Source organism: Neoarius graeffei, chromosome 21 (genome assembly GCF_027579695.1).
Source record: "Neoarius graeffei isolate fNeoGra1 chromosome 21, fNeoGra1.pri, whole genome shotgun sequence".
NCBI lineage: Eukaryota > Metazoa > Chordata > Actinopteri > Siluriformes > Ariidae > Neoarius > Neoarius graeffei.
The window spans coordinates 23,774-46,604 of NC_083589.1; the positions used below are offsets into that span (position 1 = coordinate 23,774).

Below are 22,831 nucleotides of genomic sequence, written 5' to 3' on the forward strand. Positions count from 1 at the left end.
AAACGAGTCAGAATCATGATAATCAATAATTGAGACACCCAAAATTATAATACTAATCCTTACCTCGACTTTCAGTCACTTAGTGCAGAGGTCTTCAACAGGGGGGTCGCGAAATCGCACCGGATCACTCATATCAACAAAAATATTCCTGCCCTGTCCCCTGGCCTCCGTGCAGGGATGCAAACAGCGCGCCTTTTGGCAGATGCCGCCTTTTTCACAGCTGAATCGCGCAGATCCGATTAAAAAAAAAATAGCGATGTTGGTTCATGGAGCATGAGGCATGAAGTGTAAGGATGAGAGAGAGGCGGTTTGGGTCGGGAAGCTGCGCGCATTTGTGCAGCCTGGTGCAGGTGTGCGCGGCTTCCCGATTTGAACTGTTTTTTTCCTCTCATCCTTATGCTTCCTGTTTCATGTTTTATGAATTAATATCGCTCAGTACCTGAGTATTAATGTTGAAAGAATCCTCAGTGAAATGGTCCGAATACAGTTTGTGGGAAACAGTAGGTGCAAAGTTTTTTTTCAACAGGTGTTCTGTAAAGTTGTCCTACCAAGCTACTGAGCATGCGCAAAGCCTACTGCGCATGCGCAGGTGAGCCCACACTTTCCTCAGCTTCGGGTCCTTGGGGAATGCAAAAAAACTTACTCCAGGGCATTTCCCATTGGAATTATTGCAACCATAAGCAGCACAATACACCATGATGTCCAATGTATGATGTCCAATGTACTATAAAAACAATTTTCTTGTCATCCACTTCTCCATTCATCTACCCGCTTGTGCTGTGCCCGAAAGTTTTTGTGACGTATGATCACGTGACAGCGGCTCTTCCGGTTGCAAAAAATGCATATCGGAAGTCGAGCAGAAATGCCATATAATCATCACGAATATAACGATTTTGCTGAATTTAATAGATGATTTTGTATTTGTTGATGCAATTAATTCATATTTTAATGGAAAGAAACTGATAGCGTGCTTTTATGTTTCATGTCCCATATCCTTTAATGTGTCTCCTTCCCCACACACAAATAACACGCTACGGTAAAAAATAGACCATGAGTCATTTTATAGCTCAGAAATTCATGCAAGACCAGCTACCATCGTAACATATTCTGTAAGAAACATTCTATACCTACTTTCAGCTTTCATTTTAAAAAGCAAAATCGCAGATTTATAACTAAATTTTTATATGGCGTAGTGATTTTAAGTTACTACTTTTAGTGAGGTAGTGACCTTGACCCTGAGGCTTTCCATTTAGATCAAAAACACACGATCGTATTGGTTTTGGGTATGTGGAAAACGGAGTTACGATGGTGGTCAAATATTTTGCATGACGTTTTATTACGGTTATGATTATTCTGTGAGCGCACCAATCCTTAGATGTATAAAGCTACAACTTAAAATACAATTAGTGATAACTGTAGACTTTTCAGTGGACTACAACCTTTTTAAGGGAATGCGAAGCAGTCAACCATTTATCATGTCCCAGATCAAACCGCTATTTTTCCACAAATGTTTGCCAAATACTGAATATTCACATCAAAGATTTAGTTTTATCTGTATTATTTCTTTCATTATTTTATTTCAAATTAAAACCAACATCACCATTCAAAACCATATAGTTTATTGATTGAGTATATTTAGTGGGGTACCCCCACAGTACCCAGTTTCTGAGACAAACCCATTATATATATATATATATATATATATATATATATATATATATATATATATGGAAACCTGAGATGTACTGACCAGGTTTTGTGACAATAGCTCAGTGCCAGTTGTGTGAAACGTCTGCTGAAATCGAACTGTCTCAAGGTGTTTAAAACGGTTTTTAAAAATAAAATTACATTCATAATGTAGTAACTCCACAAGGTACTCCAAATACACATGATATAAATTCAAAAACCTAAGTTTTTGAAGTAATTCAGTGATTAAAAAAAAAATCCAGTTACAGATTAAAAGAATTATGCAGGACAAAAAAAAAAAAAAATTTAGCTCAATTGTAATAATTGTTCCTGAGAAACAGCTATTTAAAATCAACTCTGGCCCATTTCGATGACCACACCCCAACTTCTGCTAACATCCTCAGGACCCTGTATTGAACAGGTGTATCAAGTTTGGTTCAAATCCATATAAACAATCAAGAATGACAGCTATGTGTGTTAACCCTCTGGGGTCTAAGGGTATTTTCTGGCGCTAATGATTTTGGCATACTCTAATTTTGTCGTCAATTTCAACAAATCTAAGCAGTATTTTCAAAGTCATATGACTTCTTTTGTACTCAGCACAAGTTCAGCTACAGTAATATACCTGTAGTTTGTATGTCATGATTGTTTTTAAAAAAATAATAAATGAACATGTTGTAAAAAGCAGTTTTAGAACTGTGTTGGAATGTGTGGAAAAACAAAAAACAAAACATGACCTTACCCATTGTGTCAAATTGTTTTGGTCACTTGAGGTGATTCTGTTCAGTGTGAAGAATGGATCAAGCACAAAAACTTAAATCTGCTCCATTGATTTGGACAATTAACTGGCCATCAAAAAATTTGTCCCCTACTGTTTTGGGATAAAGGGTTGGCAGTGGGAGGGGTATTCAATGAGAAGAATAAAAAATTCCATTCCATTCAATGAGAAGAGTGAAAACCCCTCCCACTGTCAACTATCAATCCCATCAGGTCAAATGATCAAAATGGCTCGTCACAATGGGTCAGGTCATGTTTTTCACACATTCCAACACCGTTCTAAAACTTTAACAACAACAGTTTCATTTATCTGGTATTTGTCTCTATTCAGTGTGTCTTGAAATGAACTCTCGTACTATTTTACTCAGTTCAGACCCACAACCAACTGTTACTCTGTTACACAATTACTTTAATTTTGCACCCACTCCAACTCCACATTTCACTCTCTAAACTCAAAATAGAGCAAAATTAACTATCTTTGAGGAAAATACTCTTAACTCTTGAAAAATTGCTCAGGCATGTTTCCTATGTATGCACTACAGCGCACGCATATCAACCGATGTGCTCATAATAAACAGAAGAAATATTTACACTTACTCGAGTTGCTCTTCAGCTGGATCGAGCTGAAGTTTAAAATAAATAAGATAAATAAACGGCCCTGCTCATCATCAATGCGCAGTGCTCAAGACGGTCCTGAATCATCCGAAGCGTATAAAATCCGCGTGCCATCTCAAGTTTTACCTCCAAACAGGTAGCCTAAACTAGGGCTGACAGATTTTATCCTGTTTACGGTGGGCGTTCCCGCCATGAAAGCGAAACCAATCAAAACTGAAAGAGTAAAAGTGATCATCATTCCATTACCACGCAAATAGTCTTATGAATACCTAAGCAGACGCTCAGCGCACCGACTCCAGTGTGACTGAGTAAGGTGACAAGTTATGTTTCATCTAATTTAGATACTTTAAAAGCTATATTATTATTTGACAGTGGGCACATAGAAACTTTACACTTTTCTGTCAATATGTTCATCATGCTCGTACGATAAAAACTTCAAGATATTTATCTCAATACATGACCTATTCATTCTAAACCTGCCGAGCTTTGCCGGCAAAGCTCTCAACCCCAGAGAGTTAATCAACTATGCAACAATTGGACTGTTGTGCAGCTGCCATGTTGTTTAGAAATCTCAACATGGTTTTGATAATTCATGAGTTTTGCTCTCGAGTATCATGACACTCAAGTATTATTAAAGAGATCATGTTTGAGATTCTTCCCCTTTATGGTATTCCAGATGAGTTTGATCAGGCCATCAATCTCATCTGAAATACCATCAAGGTTCTCTACACCAGTACCAGAGTTTTAACCCAACAGAGTCTGAATCATTTGAAATTAGTACTGGTGTCCTGTAAGGAGACATCCTTGCCTTTCCTTTTTATCATCATCATCATCACCCTCCTTCTCCTCAACTATGTCCTCCCTGTCTCTCTTGATGCCGATAATGAAAACGGTTAGCTCGCTCACTCCCTCCTCCCCATTCAGATCACCCCCCCTCGCTCCCTCCCGATCAGTTCCCCCCCTTGCTCCCTCCCTCCTCCCCTTCGTGTTCAGATCCCCCCTGCTCCCTCCCTCTCCCTTTTGCGTTCAGACCCCCCGTCAGATCCCCCCCACAAGCTCACTCCCTCTCCCCTTCGCATTCAGATCCCCCCTACTCACTCGCTCCCTCTCCCCTTTGCGTTCAGACCCCCCCGCACCCTCCCTGTCAGACCCCCCACACTAGCTCGCTCCCTCCCTCCCTCTCCCTTTTGCATTCAGACCCCCCATGCACACTCCCTCCCTCCCTGTCAGATCCCCCCCACTAGCTCGCTCACTCTCCCCTTCGCGTTCAGATCCCCCCTGCTCACTTGCTCCCTCTCCCTTTCGCATTCAGACCCCCCCGCACCCTCCCTCCCTGTCAGACCCCCCACACTAGGTCACTCCCTCTTCCCTTCACGTTCAGATCCCCCCTGCTCCCTCCCCCTTTGCGTTCAGATCCCCCTGCTCACTCCCTCCTCCGAGTTCAGATTCACCCACTCACTCCGACTCTCATCCCCTTCATGTTCAGATCTCCCACTCACTCCTCCCCTTCATGTTCAGATCCCCCCACTCACTCCTTCACTCCTCCCCTTCATGTTCAGATCCCCACACTCGCTCCTTCACTTCTCCCCTTCATGTTCAGATCCAGCTGCTCGCTCCCTCCCTCTCCCCCTCACATTTAGATCACCCCCCAACTCCCCCTCTCTTCCGCATTCAGATCCCCCCACTTGCTCCTTCTCTCCTCCTCTGTGTTCAGATCCTCCCTCACTGCTTCACTCATCCTCTTTGTGTTCACATCACCTCAACTCCCTCCCTCCTCACTTCGTGTTCAGATCCCCTCCCTCCCCCCTTTGCGTTCAGATCCCACCCACTCGGTCCCTCCCTCCCTCCCTCTCTCTCTCCCCTTCAGATCCCCCCGCTAACTCCCTCTCTCCTCTGCATTCAGATCTCCCCTGCTTGTTCCTTCACTCCTTCCATGCGTGGTCAGATCCCCCCCACTCACTTCTCTCCACCATTCATTTTCAGATACCCCCAACTCGCTCGCTCCCTCTCCCCGTCAGACCCCTCCCAATCCCTTTGCATTCAGATCTCTCCCTCCCCCATTTGCGTTCAGATCCCCACGCTTGCTCCCTACCTCTCCCCTTCACGTTCAGATTCCCCCCCCCGCTCGCTCCCTCCCTCCCTACTCCGCGTTCAGATTCCCCCCGGCTCACTTCCTCCCTCCCTCTCTCTCTGCTCCGCGTTCAGACTGCCCCCCCTCGCTCCCGCCCTACCTGCTCCGGGTTCAGACTCACCCCCCCCACCAGCTCCCTCCCTGATCCGCGTTCAGATTCCCCCCAGCTCGCTCCCTCCCTGCTCCGCGTTCAGAATGCCCCCCCGCGCGCTCCCTCCCTCTCCGCGTTCAGATTCCCCACCGCCCGCGCGCTCGCTCCCTCACTCTCCGCGTTCAGATTCCCCCCTGCCCGCCCGCTCGCTCCGCATTCAGATTCCCCCCCGCCCGCCCGCTCGCTCCCTCTCCGCGTTCAGATTCCCCCCCGCCCGCCCGCTCGCTCCCTCTCCGCGTTCAGATTCCCCCCCGCCCGCCCGCTGGCTCCCTCCCTCTCCGCGTTCAGATTCCACCCCGCCCGCCCGCCCGCCCGCCCGCTCGCTCGCTCCCTCCAGCTCCGCGTTCAGATTCCCCCCCCGCTCGCTCGCTCCCTCCCGCTCCGCGTTCAGATTCCCCACCGCCCGCCCGCACGCTCCCTCCCTCACTCTCCGCTATGCGTTCAGATTCCCCCACGCCCGCCCGCTCGCTCCCTCCCTCTCCGCGTTCAGATTCCCCCACGCCCGCCCGCTCGCTCCCTCCCTCTCAGCGTTCAGATTCCCCCCCGCCCGCCCGCTCGCTCCCTCCAGCTCCGCGTTCAGATTCCCCCCCGCCCGCCCGCTCGCTCCCTCCAGCTCCGCGTTCAGATTCCCCCCCGCCCGCCCGCTCGCTCCCTCCAGCTCCGCGTTCAGATTCCACCCCCGCCCGCCCGCTCGCTCCCTCCAGCTCCGCGTTCAGATTCCACCCCCGCCCGCCCGCTCGCTCCCTCCAGCTCCGCGTTCAGATTCCACCCCCGCCCGCGCGCTCGCTCCCTCCAGCTCCGCGTTCAGATTCCCCCCCCCCGCCCGCCCGCTCCGCGTTCAGATTCCCCCCCGCCCGCCCGCTCGCTCCTTCCCTACCCGCGTTCAAATTCCCCGCACCCTGCTCGCTCCCTCCCTCCCCACTCCGCATTCAGATTCCCCCCGGCTCACTTCCTCCCTCCCTCTCTCTCTGCTCCGCGTTCAGACTGCCCCCCCTCGCTCCCGCCCTACCTGCTCCGGGTTCAGACTCACCCCCCCCACCAGCTCCCTCCCTGCTCCGCGATCAGATTCCCCCCAGCTCGCTCCCTCCCTGCTCCGCGTTCAGAATGCCCCCCCGCGCGCTCCCTCCCTCTCCGCGTTCAGATTCCCCACCGCCCGCGCGCTCGCTCCCTCACTCTCCGCGTTCAGATTCCCCCCCGCCCGCCCGCTCGCTCCCTCCCTCTCCGCGTTCAGATTCCCCCCCGCCCGCCCGCTCGCTCCCTCCCTCTCCGCGTTCAGATTCCCCCCCGCCCGCCCGCTCGCTCCCTCCCTCTCCGCGTTCAGATTCCCCCCCGCCCGCCCGCTCGCTCCCTCCCTCTCCGCGTTCAGATTCCCCCCCGCCCGCCCGCTCGCTCCCTCCCTCTCCGCGTTCAGATTCCCCCCGCCCGCCCGCTCGCTCCCTCCCTCTCCGCGTTCAGATTCCCCCCGCCCGCCGCTCGCTCCCTCCCTCTCCGCGTTCAGATTCCCCCCCGCCCGCCCGCTCGCTCCTCCCTCTCCGCGTTCAGATTCCCCCCCGCCCGCCCGCTCGCTCCCTCCCTCTCCGCGTTCAGATTCCCCCCGCCCGCCCGCTCGCTCCCTCCCTCTCCGCGTTCAGATTCCCCCCCGCCCGCCCGCTCGCTCCCTCCCTCTCCGCGTTCAGATTCCCCCCCCGCCCGCCCGCTCGCTCCCTCCCTCTCCGCGTTCAGATTCCCCCCCGCCCGCCCGCTCGCTCCCTCCCTCTCCGCGTTCAGATTCCCCCCCGCCCGCCCGCTCGCTCCCTCCCTCTCCGCGTTCAGATTCCCCCCCGCCCGCTCCCGCTCCGCGTTCAGATTCCCCCCACGCCCGCCCGCTCGCTCCCGCTCAGATTCCCCCCCGCCCGCCCGCTCGCTCCCTCCCTCTCCGCGTTCAGATTCCCCCCCCGCCCGCCCGCTTGCTCCCTCCCTCTCCGCGTTCAGATTCCCCCCGCCCGCCCGCTCGCTCCCTCCCTCTCCGCGTTCAGATTCCCCCCCGCCCGCCCGCTCGCTCCCTCCCTCTCCGCGTTCAGATTCCCCCCCGCCCGCCCGCCAGCTCCCGCTCCCGCGTTCAGATTCCCCCACGCCCGCCCGCTCGCTCCCGCTCAGATTCCCCCCCGCCCGCCCGCTCGCTCCCTCCCTCTCCGCGTTCAGATTCCCCCCCGCCCGCCCGCTCGCTCCCTCCCTCTCCGCGTTCAGATTCCCCCTGCCCGCCCGCTCGCTCCCTCCCTCTCCGCGTTCAGATTCCCCCCCGCCCGCCCGCTCGCTCCCTCCCTCTCCGCGTTCAGATTCCCCCCGCCCGCCCGCCCGCTCCATCCCTCTCCGCGTTCAGATTCCCCCCCCGCCCGCCCGCCCGCTCCATCCCTCTCCGCGTTCAGATCCCCCCCCCCGCCCGCCCCCCGCCCGCTCCATCCCTCTCCGCGTTCAGATCCCCCCCCCGCCCCGCCCGCCCGCTCCATCCCTCTCCGCGTTCAGATCCCCCCCGCCCGCTCCCTCTCCTCCGCGTTCAGATCCCCCCCGCCCGCTCCCTCTCCTCCGCGTTCAGATCCCCCCGCTCGCTCCCTCTCCTCCGCGTTCAGATCCCCCCCGCTCGCTCCCTCTCCTCCGCGTTCAGATCCCCCCCGCTCGCTCCCTCTCCTCCGCGTTCAGATCCCCCCCGCTCGCTCCCTCTCCTCCGCGTTCAGATCCCCCCCCGCTCGCTCCCTCTCCTCCGCGTTCAGATCCCCCCCGCTCGCTCCCTCTCCTCCGCGTTCAGATCCCCCCCGCTCGCTCCCTCTCCTCCGCGTTCTAGATCCCCCCCGCTCGCTCCCTCTCCTCCGCGTTCAGATCCCCCCCGCTCGCTCCTCTCTCCTCCGCGTTCAGATCCCCCCGCTCGCTCCCTCTCTCCTCCGCGTTCAGATCCCCCCCGCTCGCTCCCTCTCTCCTCCGCGTTCAGATCCCCCCCGCTCGCTCCCTCTCCTCCGCGTTCAGATCCCCCCCGCTCTCGCTCCCTCTCCTCCGCGTTCAGATCCCCCCCGCTCGCTCCCTCTCCTCCGCGTTCAGATCCCCCCCGCTCGCTCCCTCTCCTCCGCGTTCAGATCCCCCCCGCTCGCTCCCTCTCTCCTCCGCGTTCAGATCCCCCCGCTCGCTCCCTCTCTCCTCCGCGTTCAGATCCCCCCCGCTCGCTCCCTCTCCTCCGCGTTCAGATCCCCCCCCCGCTCGCTCCCCCTCTCCTCCGCGTTCAGATCCCCCCGCTCGCTCCCCCTCTCCTCCGCGTTCAGATCCCCCCCGCTCGCTCCCCCTCTCCTCCGCGTTCAGATCCCCCCCGCTCGCTCCCTCTCTCCTCCGCGTTCAGATCCCCCCCGCTCGCTCCCTCTCTCCTCCGCGTTCAGATCCCCCCCGCTCGCTCCCTCTCTCCTCCGCGTTCAGATCCCCCCCGCTCGCTCCCTCTCTCCTCCGCGTTCAGATCCCCCCCGCTCGCTCCCTCTCTCCTCCGCGTTCAGATCCCCCCCCGCTCGCTCCCTCTCTCCTCCGCGTTCAGATCCCCCCCGCTCGCTCCCTCTCTCCTCCGCGTTCAGATCCCCCCCGCTCGCTCCCTCTCTCCTCCGCGTTCAGATCCCCCCCGCTCGCTCCCTCTCTCCTCCGCGTTCAGATCCCCCCCCGCTCGCTCCCTCTCTCCTCCGCGTTCAGATCCCCCCCGCTCGCTCCCCTCTCTCCTCCGCGTTCAGATCCCCCCCGCTCGCTCCCTCTCTCCTCCGCGTTCAGATCCCCCCCGCTCGCTCCCTCTCTCCTCCGCGTTCAGATCCCCCCCGCTCGCTCCCTCTCTCCTCCGCGTTCAGATCCCCCCGCTCGCTCCCTCTCTCCTCCGCGTTCAGATCCCCCCCGCTCGCTCCCTCTCTCCTCCGCCCGTTCAGATCCCCCCCGCTCGCTCCCTCTCTCCTCCGCGTTCAGATCCCCCCGCTCGCTCCCTCTCTCCTCCGCGTTCAGATCCCCCCCGCTCGCTCCCTCTCTCCTCCGCGTTCAGATCCCCCCCGCTCGCTCCCTCTCTCCTCCGCGTTCAGATCCCCCCCGCTCGCTCCCTCTCTCCTCCGCGTTCAGATCCCCCCCGCTCGCTCCCCTCTCCTCCGCGTTCAGATCCCCCCCGCTCGCTCCCTCTCTCCTCCGCGTTCAGATCCCCCCCGCTCGCTCCCTCTCTCCTCCGCGTTCAGATCCCCCCCGCTCGCTCCTCTCTCCTCCGCGTTCAGATCCCCCCGCTCGCTCCCTCTCTCCTCCGCGTTCAGATCCCCCCCGCTCGCTCCCTCTCTCCTCCGCGTTCAGATCCCCCCCGCTCGCTCCCTCTCTCCTCCGCGTTCAGATCCCCCCGCTCGCTCCCTCTCTCCTCCGCGTTCAGATCCCCCCCGCTCGCTCCCTCTCTCCTCCGCGTTCAGATCCCCCCCGCTCGCTCCCTCTCTCCTCCGCGTTCAGATCCCCCCCGCTCGCTCCCTCTCTCCTCCGCGTTCAGATCCCCCCCGCTCGCTCCCTCTCTCCTCCGCGTTCAGATCCCCCCCGCTCGCTCCCTCTCTCCTCTCCTCGCGTTCAGATCCCCCCGCTCGCTCCCTCTCTCCTCCGCGTTCAGATCCCCCCCGCTCGCTCCCTCTCTCCTCCGCGTTCAGATCCCCCCCGCTCGCTCCCTCTCTCCTCCGCGTTCAGATCCCCCCCGCTCGCTCCCTCTCTCCTCCGCGGTTCAGATCCCCCCCGCTCGCTCCCTCTCTCCTCCCGGCGTTCAGATCCCCCCCGCTCGCGTCCCTCTCTCCTCCGCGTCAGATCCCCCCCGCCTCCGCTCGCTCTCTCCTCCGCGTTCAGATTCCCCCCGCCCGCTCCGCTCGCTCCCTCCCTCTCCGCGTTCAGATTCCCCCCCGCCCGCCCGCTCGGCTCCCTCCCTCTCCGCGTTCAGATTCCCCCCGCCCTCCCCCCCCGCTCCCTCCCTCCTCCGCGTTCAGATTCCCCCCCGCCCGCCCGCTCGCTCCCTCCCTCTCCGCGTTCAGATTCCCCCCCGCCCGCTCCCGCCTCCGCGTTCAGATTCCCCCCACGCCCGCCCGCTCGCTCCCCGCTCAGATTCCCCCCCGCCCGCCCGCTCTCGCTCCCTCCCTCTCCGCGTTCAGATTCCCCCCCGCCCGCCCGCTTGCTCCCTCCCTCTCCGCGTTCAGATTCCCCCCCGCCCGCCCGCTCGCTCCCTCCCTCTCCGCGTTCAGATTCCCCCCCGCCCGCCCCGCTCGCTCCCTCCCTCTCCGCGTTCAGATTTCCCCCCCGCCCGCCCGCCAGCTCCCGCTCCGCGTTCAGATTCCCCCACGCCCGCCCGCTCGCTCCCGCTCAGATTCCCCCCCGCCCGCCCGCTCGCTCCCTCCCTCTCCGCGTTCAGATTCCCCCCCGCCCGCCCGCTCGCTCCCTCCCTCTCCGCGTTCAGATTCCCCCCTGCCCGCCCGCTCGCTCCCTCCCTCTCCGCGTTCAGATTCCCCCCCGCCCGCCCGCTCGCTCGCCTCCCTCCCTCTCCGCGTTCAGATTCCCCCCCGCCCGCCCGCCCGCTCCATCCCTCTCCGCGTTCAGATTCCCCCCCGCCCGCCCCGCCCGCTCCATCCCTCTCCGCGTTCAGATCCCCCCCCGCCCGCCCGCCCGCCCCGCTCCATCCCTCTCCGCGTTCAGATCCCCCCCCCGCCCGCCCGCCCGCTCCATCCCTCTCCGCGTTCAGATCCCCCCCGCCCGCTCCCTCTCCTCCGCGTTCAGATCCCCCCCGCCCGCTCCCTCTCCTCCGCGTTCAGATCCCCCCCGCTCGCTCCCTCTCCTCCGCGTTCAGATCCCCCCCGCTCGCTCCCTCTCCTCCGCGTTCAGATCCCCCCCGCTCGCTCCCTCTCCTCCGCGTTCAGATCCCCCCCGCTCGCTCCCTCTCCTCCGCGTTCAGATCCCCCCCGCTCGCTCCCTCTCCTCCGCGTTCAGATCCCCCCCGCTCGCTCCCTCTCCTCCGCGTTCAGATCCCCCCCGCTCGCTCCCTCTCCTCCGCGTTCAGATCCCCCCCGCTCGCTCCCTCTCCTCCGCGTTCAGATCCCCCCCGCTCGCTCCCTCTCTCCTCCGCGTTCAGATCCCCCGCTCGCTCCCCCCCTCTCTCCTCCGCGTTCAGATCCCCCCCGCTCGCTCCCTCTCCTCCGCGTTCAGATCCCCCCCGCTCGCTCCCTCTCCTCCGCGTTCAGATCCCCCCCGCTCGCTCCCTCTCCTCCGCGTTCAGATCCCCCCCGCTCGCTCCCTCTCCTCCGCGTTCAGATCCCCCCCGCTCGCTCCCTCTCCTCCGCGTTCAGATCCCCCCCGCTCGCTCCCTCTCTCCTCCGCGTTCAGATCCCCCCGCTCGCTCCCTCTCTCCTCCGCGTTCAGATCCCCCCCGCTCGCTCCCCCTCTCCTCCGCGTTCAGATCCCCCCCGCTCGCTCCCCCTCTCCTCCGCGTTCAGATCCCCCCCGCTCGCTCCCCCTCTCCTCCGCGTTCAGATCCCCCCCGCTCGCTCCCTCTCTCCTCCGCGTTCAGATCCCCCCCGCTCGCTCCCTCTCTCCTCCGCGTTCAGATCCCCCCCGCTCGCTCCCTCTCTCCTCCGCGTTCAGATCCCCCCCGCTCGCTCCCTCTCTCCTCCGCGTTCAGATCCCCCCCGCTCGCTCCCTCTCTCCTCCGCGTTCAGATCCCCCCCGCTCGCTCCCTCTCTCCTCCGCGTTCAGATCCCCCCCGCTCGCTCCCTCTCTCCTCCGCGTTCAGATCCCCCCCGCTCGCTCCCTCTCTCCTCCGCGTTCAGATCCCCCCCGCTCGCTCCCTCTCTCCTCCGCGTTCAGATCCCCCCCGCTCGCTCCCTCTCTCCTCCGCGTTCAGATCCCCCCCGCTCGCTCCCTCTCTCCTCCGCGTTCAGATCCCCCCGCTCGCTCCCTCTCTCCTCCGCGTTCAGATCCCCCCCGCTCGCTCCCTCTCTCCTCCGCGTTCAGATCCCCCCCGCTCGCTCCCTCTCTCCTCCGCGTTCAGATCCCCCCCGCTCGCTCCCTCTCTCCTCCGCGTTCAGATCCCCCCCGCTCGCTCCCTCTCTCCTCCGCGTTCAGATCCCCCCCGCTCGCTCCCTCTCTCCTCCGCGTTCAGATCCCCCCCGCTCGCTCCCTCTCTCCTCCGCGTTCAGATCCCCCCGCTCGCTCCCTCTCTCCTCCGCGTTCAGATCCCCCCCGCTCGCTCCCTCTCTCCTCCGCGTTCAGATCCCCCCCGCTCGCTCCCTCTCTCCTCCGCGTTCAGATCCCCCCCGCTCGCTCCCTCTCTCCTCCGCGTTCAGATCCCCCCCGCTCGCTCCCTCTCTCCTCCGCGTTCAGATCCCCCCCGCTCGCTCCCTCTCTCCTCCGCGTTCAGATCCCCCCCGCTCGCTCCCTCTCTCCTCCGCGTTCAGATCCCCCCCGCTCGCTCCCTCTCTCCTCCGCGTTCAGATCCCCCCCGCTCGCTCCCTCTCTCCTCCGCGTTCAGATCCCCCCCGCTCGCTCCCTCTCTCCTCCGCGTTCAGATCCCCCCCGCTCGCTCCCTCTCTCCTCCGCGTTCAGATCCCCCCCGCTCGCTCCCTCTCTCCTCCGCGTTCAGATCCCCCCCGCTCGCTCCCTCTCTCCTCCGCGTTCAGATCCCCCCCGCTCGCTCCCTCTCTCCTCCGCGTTCAGATCCCCCCCGCTCGCTCCCTCTCTCCTCCGCGTTCAGATCCCCCCCGCTCGCTCCCTCTCTCCTCCGCGTTCAGATCCCCCCCGCTCGCTCCCTCTCTCCTCCGCGTTCAGATCCCCCCCGCTCGCTCCCTCTCTCCTCCGCGTTCAGATCCCCCCCGCTCGCTCCCTCTCTCCTCCGCGTTCAGATCCCCCCCGCTCGCTCCCTCTCTCCTCCGCGTTCAGATCCCCCCCGCTCGCTCCCTCTCTCCTCCGCGTTCAGATCCCCCCCGCTCGCTCCCTCTCTCCTCCGCGTTCAGATCCCCCCCGCTCGCTCCCTCTCTCCTCCGCGTTCAGATCCCCCCCGCTCGCTCCCTCTCTCCTCCGCGTTCAGATCCCCCCCGCTCGCTCCCTCTCTCCTCCGCGTTCAGATCCCCCCCGCTCGCTCCCTCTCTCCTCCGCGTTCAGATCCCCCCCGCTCGCTCCCTCTCTCCTCCGCGTTCAGATCCCCCCCGCTCGCTCCCTCTCTCCTCCGCGTTCAGATCCCCCCCGCTCGCTCCCTCTCTCCTCCGCGTTCAGATCCCCCCCGCTCGCTCCCTCTCTCCTCCGCGTTCAGATCCCCCCCGCTCGCTCCCTCTCTCCTCCGCGTTCAGATCCCCCCCGCTCGCTCCCTCTCTCCTCCGCGTTCAGATCCCCCCGCTCGCTCCCTCTCTCCTCCGCGTTCAGATCCCCCCCGCTCGCTCCCTCTCTCCTCCGCGTTCAGATCCCCCCCGCTCGCTCCCTCTCTCCTCCGCGTTCAGATCCCCCCCGCTCGCTCCCTCTCTCCTCCGCGTTCAGATCCCCCCCGCTCGCTCCCTCTCTCCTCCGCGTTCAGATCCCCCCCGCTCGCTCCCTCTCTCCTCCGCGTTCAGATCCCCCCCGCTCGCTCCCTCTCTCCTCCGCGTTCAGATCCCCCCGCTCGCTCCCTCTCTCCTCCGCGTTCAGATCCCCCCCGCTCGCTCCCTCTCTCCTCCGCGTTCAGATCCCCCCCGCTCGCTCCCTCTCTCCTCCGCGTTCAGATCCCCCCCGCTCGCTCCCTCTCTCCTCCGCGTTCAGATCCCCCCCGCTCGCTCCCTCTCTCCTCCGCGTTCAGATCCCCCCCGCTCGCTCCCTCTCTCCTCCGCGTTCAGATCCCCCCCGCTCGCTCCCTCTCTCCTCCGCGTTCAGATCCCCCCCGCTCGCTCCCTCTCTCCTCCGCGTTCAGATCCCCCCCCGCTCGCTCCCTCTCTCCTCCGCGTTCAGATCCCCCCCGCTCGCTCCCTCTCTCCTCCGCGTTCAGATCCCCCCCGCTCGCTCCCTCTCTCCTCCGCGTTCAGATCCCCCCCGCTCGCTCCCTCTCTCCTCCGCGTTCAGATCCCCCCCGCTCGCTCCCTCTCTCCTCCGCGTTCAGATCCCCCCCGCTCGCTCCCTCTCCTCCGCGTTCAGATCCCCCCCGCTCGCTCCCTCTCCTCCGCGTTCAGATCCCCCCCGCTCGCTCCCTCTCCTCCGCGTTCAGATCCCCCCCGCTCGCTCCCTCTCCTCCGCGTTCAGATCCCCCCCGCTCGCTCCCTCTCCTCCGCGTTCAGATCCCCCCCGCTCGCTCCCTCTCCTCCGCGTTCAGATCCCCCCCGCTCGCTCCCTCTCTCCTCCGCGTTCAGATCCCCCCCGCTCGCTCCCTCCCTCTCTCCTCCGCGTTCAGATCCCCCCCGCTCGCTCCCTCCCTCTCTCCTCCGCGTTCAGATCCCCCCCGCTCGCTCCCTCCCTCTCTCCTCCGCGTTCAGATCCCCCCCGCTCGCTCCCTCCCTCTCTCCTCCGCGTTCAGATCCCCCCCGCTCGCTCCCTCCCTCTCTCCTCCGCGTTCAGATCCCCCCGCTCGCTCCCTCCCTCTCTCCTCCGCGTTCAGATCCCCCCCGCTCGCTCCCTCCCTCTCTCCTCCGCGTTCAGATCCCCCCCGCTCGCTCCCTCCCTCTCTCCTCCGCGTTCAGATCCCCCCCGCTCGCTCCCTCCCTCTCTCCTCCGCGTTAAGATCCCCCCCGCTCGCTCCCTCCCTCTCTCCTCCGCGTTCAGATCCCCCCCGCTCGCTCCCTCTCTCCTCCGCGTTCAGATCCCCCCGCTCGCTCCCTCTCTCCTCCGCGTTCAGATCCCCCCGCTCGCTCCCTCTCTCCTCCGCGTTCAGATCCCCCCCGCTCGCTCCCTCTCTCCTCCGCGTTCAGATCCCCCCGCTCGCTCCCTCTCTCCTCCGCGTTCAGATCCCCCCCGCTCGCTCCCTCTCTCCTCCGCGTTCAGATCCCCCCGCTCGCTCCCTCTCTCCTCCGCGTTCAGATCCCCCCCGCTCGCTCCCTCTCTCCTCCGCGTTCAGATCCCCCCGCTCGCTCCCTCTCTCCTCCGCGTTCAGATCCCCCCCGCTCGCTCCCTCTCTCCTCCGCGTTCAGATCCCCCCCGCTCGCTCCCTCTCTCCTCCGCGTTCAGATCCCCCCCGCTCGCTCCCTCTCTCCTCCGCGTTCAGATCCCCCCCGCTCGCTCCCTCTCTCCTCCGCGTTCAGATCCCCCCGCTCGCTCCCTCTCTCCTCCGCGTTCAGATCCCCCCTGCTCGCTCCCTCTCTCCTCCGCGTTCAGATCCCCCCCGCTCGCTCCCTCTCTCCTCCGTGTTCAGATCCCCCCCCCACTCACTCGCCCCTGTGTCTTTGTGTGTAGAACTCTATTGAACTGTAAGTTCATTTCTACACTTTGGTTCCATGGTGACATTTTGCACAGGACTGGGTTCCTCTGATCACAGAAAAAAAACTCCAGCATTATTATTATTATTATTATTATACTCGTTCAAAACTCTCCACAGCTGAATATACCCTAAATTATTTGTTGCTCTACTATTAGAACTGCTTTTTCTGAATGTGTCTGCATATATTCGTGTTATGATTTTGTGGATTTTTCTTAATTATGCTTCTTTACACATAAAATAATTTAAAAAAACGTTTTCTGTTCTCTCCAAAATAAAATAAATCTCTGGGCAAGTGGAACTGTTTTTCGGGCGAGTGCGTTTCGGGTGCTGCTCGCTGTAGATATCATGCCGCCATCTTGTGTCAGAACTACAATTCCCAGGCAACTTCCGTGTGACCTACGTCACACGTGGGCGGGATCATCTACTTCAGTCCACCATGCGCGTACAAGTCCAAGCGGAAGCTCCGCCATCTTTGTCTCTCGCGTCTGGCTTTCAAGAAGTCTAGACGCAAAAGAGACGCTCTCCACCCAAAAGACGTCTTCTTTCTTGCAAGATCCATCACTCAGCGTGATTTTCTTACTTACCCTTGGCAAAGGTAAACTCTAGAGTCACGCGATCTTTAAACTCAACCTGAGTTACAACCGGTTTACTTGCATTAGAAGTGACGTCACGACTGCAGCCCAGGCAATTAAAAGTTAAGAAGCGATTGAATCCTTTTTAACTCAAAAGCGCTGTGCATCTTATTCTGATCAGAGACTTTTCCTCACGAACGCTGAGGTTCGGACCAAGAATCCTCTGCTTTCCACGGGAACCACCCAAGTGCTCCGCTTGACCCGAAAGTTTTCTGCGCCTCCATCACGAGCGGCTCACGTGCTCCCGCGGCGAGGCCCGAAACTACACCGGCAAATAGTTCTTCATAAAGGCTAAAGGCAGGATTAAGTAAGATTTTGGCATTTGGGCATAATTAAGATAGTCTTAGGAATTTGTTTTTATTGGAATAGTGTGAATTTAAACCCAGGTTTATCTGTTACACTGTTAGACACGCAGCGTGTTGATTTATTTTGGTTCTATGTTCTCTCAATTGTTTAATAGATAGGCTGCGCATGCTTTTCTTTGCTTACTAACACACTAATTTCCTTATCATACATTTTGACCTTATCAAGGTTTCAGTGAGTCTGGTAATGTTATGAGTGTGGAATCTTTTTGTTACTGAGAAAACACGTGCTCAACAGGCCTGACCAGGCCTGATACACTTTAGATAGCTTCCCTTTGTCTTTAGCAACATGTGCTCAGTAGGCCTCATAAGGCCTAACAAACACACTTTAGCTAGGCCATAGGGCCTTTCACAAACACATACTAGCAACACAAGGCTAATCTAGGCCTCCACCACGTGTAGTTAGCTACACGAGGCTAAACACAGAGCTAATCCTTTGTTCTATTTAGATAACATTCTTTTGTTTTAGCTAGCAACAAGCTAGGCCTCCACCACGTGTAGTTAGCTACACGAGGCTAAACACATGGTCAAGTCCTACACACACACACACACCTCACTGCTTGTATATATTGATTTATTATTTTTATCCTTGTGTAATAAATTCATTTATTAAACAAACTGTGTTTGTGTGAACAACCATATATGAAGTCCCCAATCTCCCTCGAATTCAAAAGGGTGCATATAAAAGTTATGTGATGTGGTAAGTGATTGTAATAATTTGGAAATATACCATAATTTAGCTGTTTGATAATTTATTATTAAGCACCAGGATTAATGGTATGATTCACTAAATGATTCATTGTATGATTCACTAAATGATTCATTGAACGATTCACTGAATGATTCACTTCAAATGAGACTGATTCTATGGTATGATTCACTTCAAGTGAGTCAAAGTAAATGATTCAATGGGATTGATACATTTTAATTATTAACCTTCAAATTTAATGAGACTGATTTAACGAGATTGATCACTTAATTTCAATAATTAATGATTGCACCCACATCGCCCATTGGGCCAATAAGACCGGGAGATTTTTTTCAATGACTGGAAATAAATTGCTTTGTCGCATATTAAGTGCGTGGCATGGGCGATTGCTCTAAGACAACGAGGGAGGCTCAGCCTCCTCTAAAAATGACAAACATCGTGTAGGATGAATTGCGCTAGGCTTATGTTATAACCGACCTTATAACATTGCTATTTCAGATCCAGAATCATAGAAATGTGTGCTCAACCCAACTACAGTGCGAAATCATTCCGTTATAACTTTCCCTAGTTCGCCTAGTGTGCGCGTGAGTTTTTTCCCCCTCGTGACAGCGCGATGCAGCCCAGCCTCAGTGCACTTCAATGGCATTTGAGAGTGATGCACTTTTCAATCTCAAAATGCAAGACGGTTATTGGACAAATACTGCGAAAATTCCCGCCTACGGACTCCGAAACATGGCAGTTTCCACGAGGAGACTGGTGATTGGTGAAAGCGGCCGGATATTTTCTTTGATTGACAGCTCGTTTCAAATATAGACAGGCAGCGGTGAATTTCAGTTCAGTCCCATGCGGATTCGCAAGTGCTGTGGTGTATTGTAAGAAATCAGCTTACATTTCAATTTCATTCATTACATACGGTTTCTACCAGCTTTTTTAGTTTGTATATATTTTCATTGTAAATAAAGTGTAAATATAGTGTTGTCAAGTTTGCTATCTTAGTTCCAGAAATTTCGTTTATTTGAGTGACTGAACTTGAACTTGAGGGGGCTAGTCAGTAGGGGTGTGCAAAAATATCGATACGGCGATATATCGCGATACTTTGTCTTCCGATTCAATATCGATACTCAAAATTTGAATATCGATATTTTTTCAAATAATAAAATCATGTTTCAGACGGGTTGTAAATCCAGTACGACTTCCGCACCTCCGCTCCGCGAGGTGTCGCTGTGCCGCTACCTCACTGCAAGGCACTCTTCGTCTTCTCTTTTTTTCCCCGGCGGTTGCAGTGAGGAAAAAAAAAAAAAAACAGGCAAGCATGGCTGTTAACATTAACCTAGAGACGCCGCCGAACTTTAAGGCAGATGTTTAGAGGCACTTTGGATTCCAAAGGAAAGGAGAAAAAAAAAAAAAAGTGAGCCGGCCAAAGAGAATGCACTTTGCAAAACCTGTTTCGCTCCAATTAAATTAAGCAGGGATGCAAACAGCGCGCCTTTTGGCGGATGGCGCCTTTTTCACGGCTGAATCGCGCAGATCTGAATTTTTTTTTTTTTTTTTACGGGGGGCGTTGGAGTGTCTGATTATAATTTCAAAGTAAATTCTGTATTAAAATTACTAAATAAGCAAATCCGTTACAGTCCATGAAACAGGAAGTATAAGGAAAAAACAGTTTAAATCGGGAAGTTGCGCACATTTGTGCAGCCTGAGCGGCAGGACTGCGCAAATGTGCGCAGCTTCCCGATTTAAAATGTTTTTTCCTTATACTTCCTGTTTCATGGACTGTAACGGATTTGCTTATTTAGTAATTTTAATACAGAATTTACTCTGAAATTATAATCAGACACTCCAACGCCCCCCCCTAAAAAAAAAATTCGGATCTGCGCGATTCAGCCGTGAAAAAGGCGCCATCCGCCAAAAGGCGCGCTGTTTGCATCCCTGATTAAGATGCTCCAATTAAGATGCCCACTGCACTTTTCAGTGTGTTTCAGACAGTGTGCTGTTCCTGCAAAATAAGCACAAGTTAAATGTTCTCAGGTATATGTTCTCAAGTTTACAAAGAACAAATTGATATTAGTGTTAGCACTGAAATGTCTGTGCAGTCTGCAGTGCAAGTTTTAAGTTTTCATAAAACAATTTGATTCTGCTTGTTAAGCAGCACTGATGTGTCCATGCTTACAGAAAAGTTGAGAATACTAGCACAGAAATGGGAATTTTCTGTATGTTGTAGTGAAGCAACTCTTGGTTTTGCCAGCAGTGGAATAGAGACAAATATATGTCTGGCAAGAGTGTGTAGTTATGTATGTGAAATGTAACTTTACAGTGGTCAATAAATTCTGATTTTCTTCAGTGACACAGATATTGTGATGTGGTTGAAATTTCTTGCAATATATCGATTATCGCAGAATCGCTGTACCGTGATAATATCGTTATCGTGGGCAAAATATCGCCATAGTATCGTATCGTGAGGTATCTGGTGATACCCAGCCCTACTAGTCAGCTAGCAAGAAAGCTGCGCACGGATGCCAAGCATTGCTGATTTAATTTTGGCGAAGCCATTTGCCAGTCTTCCTTTCGAGGAAAAAATTAAAATTAAACAGCAGGGTAGACCAACGCCTCAAATTGACTTGGTGAAAAAGGTAGGGAATAATACTCGTTCCTTTCAGCTCTCCTGGTACGAGAAAGTGAATTGGCTAACAGCAAGTGACCCACATCAACAACAGTAAATAGGCTACTTTAGTAATATGTCATGGATGGACCACAAATATAGAATCTATTTAAAATGTTTATGCTGAGTATATTATATTGGAATATATATATTTTTCTGGATATGAATTAAACAGCTACAATTTGGAAAACATTTTTAAACAAAAACACAGCCGAGAACATTTCACACTACAGACCTGGACTAAAAGTGAAGGGTTATCAAAATTGTCAATAAAACATTTCTCAGTCAAAATAAGTAAAATATAGGGAAAGTGTCATTGAATGAAATGTGTGGCCCCCAGCTCTATGTTTGGCTCCCCAAGGTCAGTGCTTGTGCCTATTCCAGAACACTCTGCTGTTACTGCTGAGGTTCCTGACAAAGAGCTGCTTTCAATAATGATCAATTTTTAAACAACATGCCACAATTTTAAAATATAAAATGTTAAAATATACCCCCCCAACACCACCATCATGTATATTGGACAGTAGGCTAATGGGCCAAAAGAACCTGTTATTTCACAGTTTGTGACCCCGCCAACAATCAGCCAGATCAGAGGCAAGAGTATGGGCAAAATTGATGTGCCTTTTTCTTTTAAAATCTGGAAATATCTTAACCGACCAGCCTCCCCTGTTTCAAAGACTACCAGCCGCCACTGGTGCGTGGATAATGTGTGGTTCCAGACCTGATATCAAAGCGAAACGGTGTGTGTGTCACTCACTCACACACTCCAATCCCGTCTTCATTCCTCCGGTTACAGTCATCCTTGTTATTAACAGCCCTTTAAATCTCTCACACTTGACAAAAAGCGCTGATCGGTTCCACACTTCATACTGAAATCATTAAAATTATCATCCGAACTGAAATTAAAACAATCCTACCTTCACTCCCGGATTCTCACTTTTTAACAGCATCATTTCTGTGCAGCATCCGGATGACATTTAATTCCATATATGGAGCTAATGCTAATGCTAGCTGTGCACCGGGCTACAAAAATAAATAAATGCTAACTCCGATTCGGCTAACACGAACTGTACAGAGATGCACCTCGACATCGGACATGAAGATTAAAATAACCACAGCGAGCAGATGTTTAAACACTGCTGTGACAGGCGTTCCTCCGGCAGAACTTTCAGTTAAAAGAATGAACCTAACGGTAGAAGTGATGAAAATGCTAATGGTAATTCCGCAGTGGGAAGCTGAGTTAGCTTTAGCACTTTTAGCTTAGTACTAACTACTATCCCTTTCATTACGGACTGAATCAAGAAAAAAAATGTTTAAACGATAAAACCTTTCTGAATAACTATATACATTTATGACGAGTTTATAAGAATAAAATGTGAGTTACCTCAGGGTGAAGAACAGGAACACATCCAGCATCTCTCTCATACTCAGCCATAGCGTCCGCCATCTTACTGCTCAGCCACGCTAAGCATCATGGGTAAGCGCATTACGTCAGTCCCAGCTTCTCTACAGTTATTAAATGTTATTAAAAATTTTATTATTATTATTATTATTATTATTATTATTAAACGAATACACTAAACTAATTAAATGATAAATCTGTTATTAATGTTAGAAATGTTCTTTATTCGTAAAACAAGAACCACTACCAGGTCCAGTTGGTTAGCCATGACCAGTTTGTCTGTCTGTATCTGGAAGTCCCACAGTCTCAACCACCTTCAGAGGTGTGTCCAACTTTGACCTTGGGACTTCTCGGGGGCATCTTTGCATAGTCTGCATGCCTCGTGTGGTAGACCCCAGCCTGTTCTTGTGCAGCTATGATTTAGCTCTGTGCCGTCTTCTAGTCCAGCTTTATCCAGCCACTGGTAGGATTTTTCAATATCAGCCACTTCTTCGATCTGCTGGTGGTACATCCCATGCAGTGGTTTGTCTTTCCATGATGGTCCCTCTTGCACTTCCTTCTCAGGTTTCTGCTGCCTGAGGTATTCACTAAGCACTTCATTATTCGGGGCCATCTCCCTGAAGTACTCATGGATCTTTGTTGTTTCAGCCTGGATAGTGGCTCTGATGCTCACTAGTCCTTGGCCTCCTTCATTTCTCTTAGTGTACAGCCTCAGGATACAGGACTTGGGGTGAAACCTTCCGTGCATTGTCAGGAGTTTTCTTGTCGGTTGTTTCGGTATTACTGTAGATGTTTGGTATTGAAGCATCCATTGCTCCCACATCCTTCACATGTAACCCCTCTCACTGGGGTTACTTGCATAGTAGCATTCCAACAGTCCAGTATCCATGAGTGTCTTGCTCTTGTTCCAGTAGCCCATTTCTCATCAGGTTGCCCCCCCAAAAGACAATCCAGCACAGCAGGGTGTAAGATGCTAGCAGGAAGAGCGTACATGGAATGCCATAACCAAGTGGCTGGCATAGTGTACCGAAACATCTGTGTCGAGTATGGACTGGAAGTCCCAAGGTCAAAGTGGGACACACCTCTGAAGGTGGTTGAGAATGACCAAGCTAAGATCCTGTGGGACTTCCAGATGCAGACAGACAAACTGGTAATGGCTAACCAACCGGACATGGTAGTGGTGGACAAACAGGAGAACAAGGCTGTGGTGATACTGTGCAGGACCCTCAAACTCCCAGGCCTCTGGTAGAGGACCTGAGCTTAAGGGAAAAAATACCACCCGATGGAGGCGCAAGT

General features: G+C 55.7%; 1 protein-coding gene across 1 annotated transcript in view; it reads right to left on the reverse strand.

The window, feature by feature from the left end:
* zdhhc17 (zinc finger DHHC-type palmitoyltransferase 17) overlaps nt 1-21,594 on the reverse strand; it is a 40,956-nt gene extending 19,362 nt beyond the window's left edge. The window contains exon 1 of the mRNA XM_060903737.1: nt 21,518-21,594. Within this exon, the coding sequence (XP_060759720.1) occupies nt 21,518-21,580 (63 nt within the window). The 5' untranslated portion in view covers nt 21,581-21,594. The remainder of the gene's footprint in view (nt 1-21,517) is intronic.
* Between the last annotated feature and the right edge of the window lie 1,237 nt (nt 21,595-22,831).